At 42.1% G+C, this 2423-nt stretch overlaps 1 protein-coding gene across 1 annotated transcript in view; it reads right to left on the reverse strand.

The window, feature by feature from the left end:
• The window catches only part of LOC101850033, a 34578-nt gene extending 33068 nt beyond the window's left edge, over nucleotides 1–1510 (reverse strand). Inside the window, exons 1-3 of the mRNA XM_035972168.1 lie at nucleotides 1157–1510; nucleotides 582–709; nucleotides 234–330 (exon numbers count right to left, since the gene is read on the reverse strand). Of these exons, the coding sequence (XP_035828061.1) occupies nucleotides 234–330; nucleotides 582–709; nucleotides 1157–1510 (579 nt within the window). The remainder of the gene's footprint in view (nucleotides 1–233; nucleotides 331–581; nucleotides 710–1156) is intronic.
• Between the last annotated feature and the right edge of the window lie 913 nt (nucleotides 1511–2423).

Genomic DNA, 2423 nt, shown 5'->3' on the forward strand with positions numbered 1-2423 from the left:
GACACAGGTACAAAACACGGCGTCACATGGTGGTTGAGTGGAAACATTTGTCAGCAAATTAGTAGTCCATTTAGTACTTCAATTTTTAAATATGAGCAGTTAGGGTATTAGTTATATTAATTCAACGGGAGCTGAGAAAAATCAGAAAACTTAGAAAACGTTTGTTAGTGAAGTGAAAATAAAGCATGTAAATACAGCACTTCGGCACCCTTTACAGACAGTCTATGATTTACCCTGAACCTCTCAAAGCGCACACGCAGAAATGCCAGGAGATCGCAGACTGAAAGTCGGAGTCGTGGGTTGTTCTGTACAAGCCTGGAGAGAACGAATCTGTGGAGTAAACAATGGCACTGAGATAAGCAACTGGCAACTTCGAGAGAAAGCAAGTAGATTGTAAATAGGATGACATTGCTAGAGCTTAAACGTGACAGACATCAAGCAAGAACGTGCTAAAGAAACAATTCATCTTTCACCGAGGAGGAATTAAAAGCAGTAATGATAACAGTTAAGAGAGCTGAGCAGAACTAGGTTTTAAAAATTAAAAAGGCTGTGCTAAAGAACCCAAAGAATGGCGTGCTTACCTGTGGAAACCCAAGCGTGGCAGCAAGGTGCTGTCGGACTCCATAGCGGTCATAAGATCCTCCCAGTTGCGAGGGTTAGGTTTGAAGACCAGACACCACAGCGTTGCTCCAAGTGCGTACGCGTCCGTCTGCGTAGAGACAAAAATGTCAGAGATCTATAGTGTTTGTCAAGAGTGAGCAAATGGTACCTAGAAATAACAGTCGCCGTAGTATACAAAGACGTTCACGGAGCACTCAGAAAGAAGAAAAGGTAAATAAATAAAGACAATGAATTATAAACACAGCAGCAGACAGGAATAAACAAAACCACGACAGAAAAACAAAGGAAGGAAGTAATACATACATGGCCTTAAGAAAAGAAAATCACAGCTTACAAACAACAGGTAAGGGAAAACATTACTACTAACAACAGAAACAACAAGAGAATAACAAAACGAACGCAAAACGCACAGATAGACCGAGAAAGAAACAAACAAAGCAACTACAAACCTGCACAACAAAAGGAAGCTAAACAAAATAGTGATAAACTAGCAAACAATCAAGCTCACTGAAAAGAAAAGTCTGCAGTTAATCACCAAAAAAGGATCTACGATGACGTCAGACTGGATCTCTGGAGCGAGGAAGCCTCTTGTTCCAAGTATACTCCAGCTTCTCACTCGATCTTGTCCGCGGGCCAAGAAGCGGGATATCCCCAGGTCGCCAAGAATAGCGTTGTTGGATTCATCTAGCAAAATGTTGGCGGGCTTCACGTCCCCGTGCACAGCGCACCTAACGTGAAGATATCTCAGTGCACAGGCGATCTGCACAAAGTAACGCTCTATCTGCTCTCCGTTTAGACTGTGGCGTGCATCGTGCAAAGATCCTCGTGAGCACAGAGGCATGCAAATAGCTACAAAGCCCTTGCACCTCACCGCCCAGTCCATCTTCATGATATCGTCGGCAGAGAATTCTAACCGTCTAACTCCAAATTTTCTCGAATTGCTTTTTCCTTAAAATAGATTGACATAACGAATGGCTACGTCCTATTAAAATCTAGAACAATTTTGACAAACAAAAGCCATGTTTTAAAGAGAAATTCTAACCGTATATTCCGACTGACTTCCGTGACTGAAGAATTCTAACCGTCTATCTTGTTTAGGTAGTCCGCCATTGTGGATCACGGCGTTAACGTTACGCTCTGAAGGAGGCGTTTGATTATAAATAAAATTCTTTTTTCCTTAAAATAGATCGACATGACGAATGGCTACGTCCTATTAAAATCTAGAACAATTTTAACAAACAAAAGTCTTGTTTTATAGAGAAATTCTAACCGTATATTCCGACTGGCTTCGGTGACTGAAGAATTCTAACCGTCTAACTCGTTTAGGTAGCTCGCCACTGGGGATCACGGCGGTAAAGTTTTGCTCTGATGGAGGCGTTTGATTTTAAATAAATGTAAAATCAGAAAAGGTTGCTTTTGTTAAAGGGTTGGTTGACTGTGTCGAGCCTGTGGAGAAAAAGGAGAGAGAAAGCAGAAGATCGTGGTCCATGAAGTACCATCTGCGAGTGAATGGGGCCAGAGTCAAAGTGTGCACGGCTTTCTTCTTAAGTCCTGTACTTTGTTACTAATGTGTTCACATTGTTCTCACATGTGGGTTGGGTGTAGCAGAGGGTGAGGTTCCAGTTCAGAGAAAAAGGGTTAGGGAGGAGACTACAGCATCAAAGGTACTTAAACAGTTTCTTCGTGATCTGCCCAATTTGCCGTCTCAGTATTGCCGAGGGACTCCAATAAGTTATACTTGGAACCTGTTTTCCAGAGCTTACAGGCAGTGTACCGCCGTTTGTATAAAGAAAAGTATGAGT

The sequence above is a fragment of the Aplysia californica genome, unplaced genomic scaffold (assembly GCF_000002075.1).
Source record: "Aplysia californica isolate F4 #8 unplaced genomic scaffold, AplCal3.0 scaffold00599, whole genome shotgun sequence".
NCBI lineage: Eukaryota > Metazoa > Mollusca > Gastropoda > Aplysiida > Aplysiidae > Aplysia > Aplysia californica.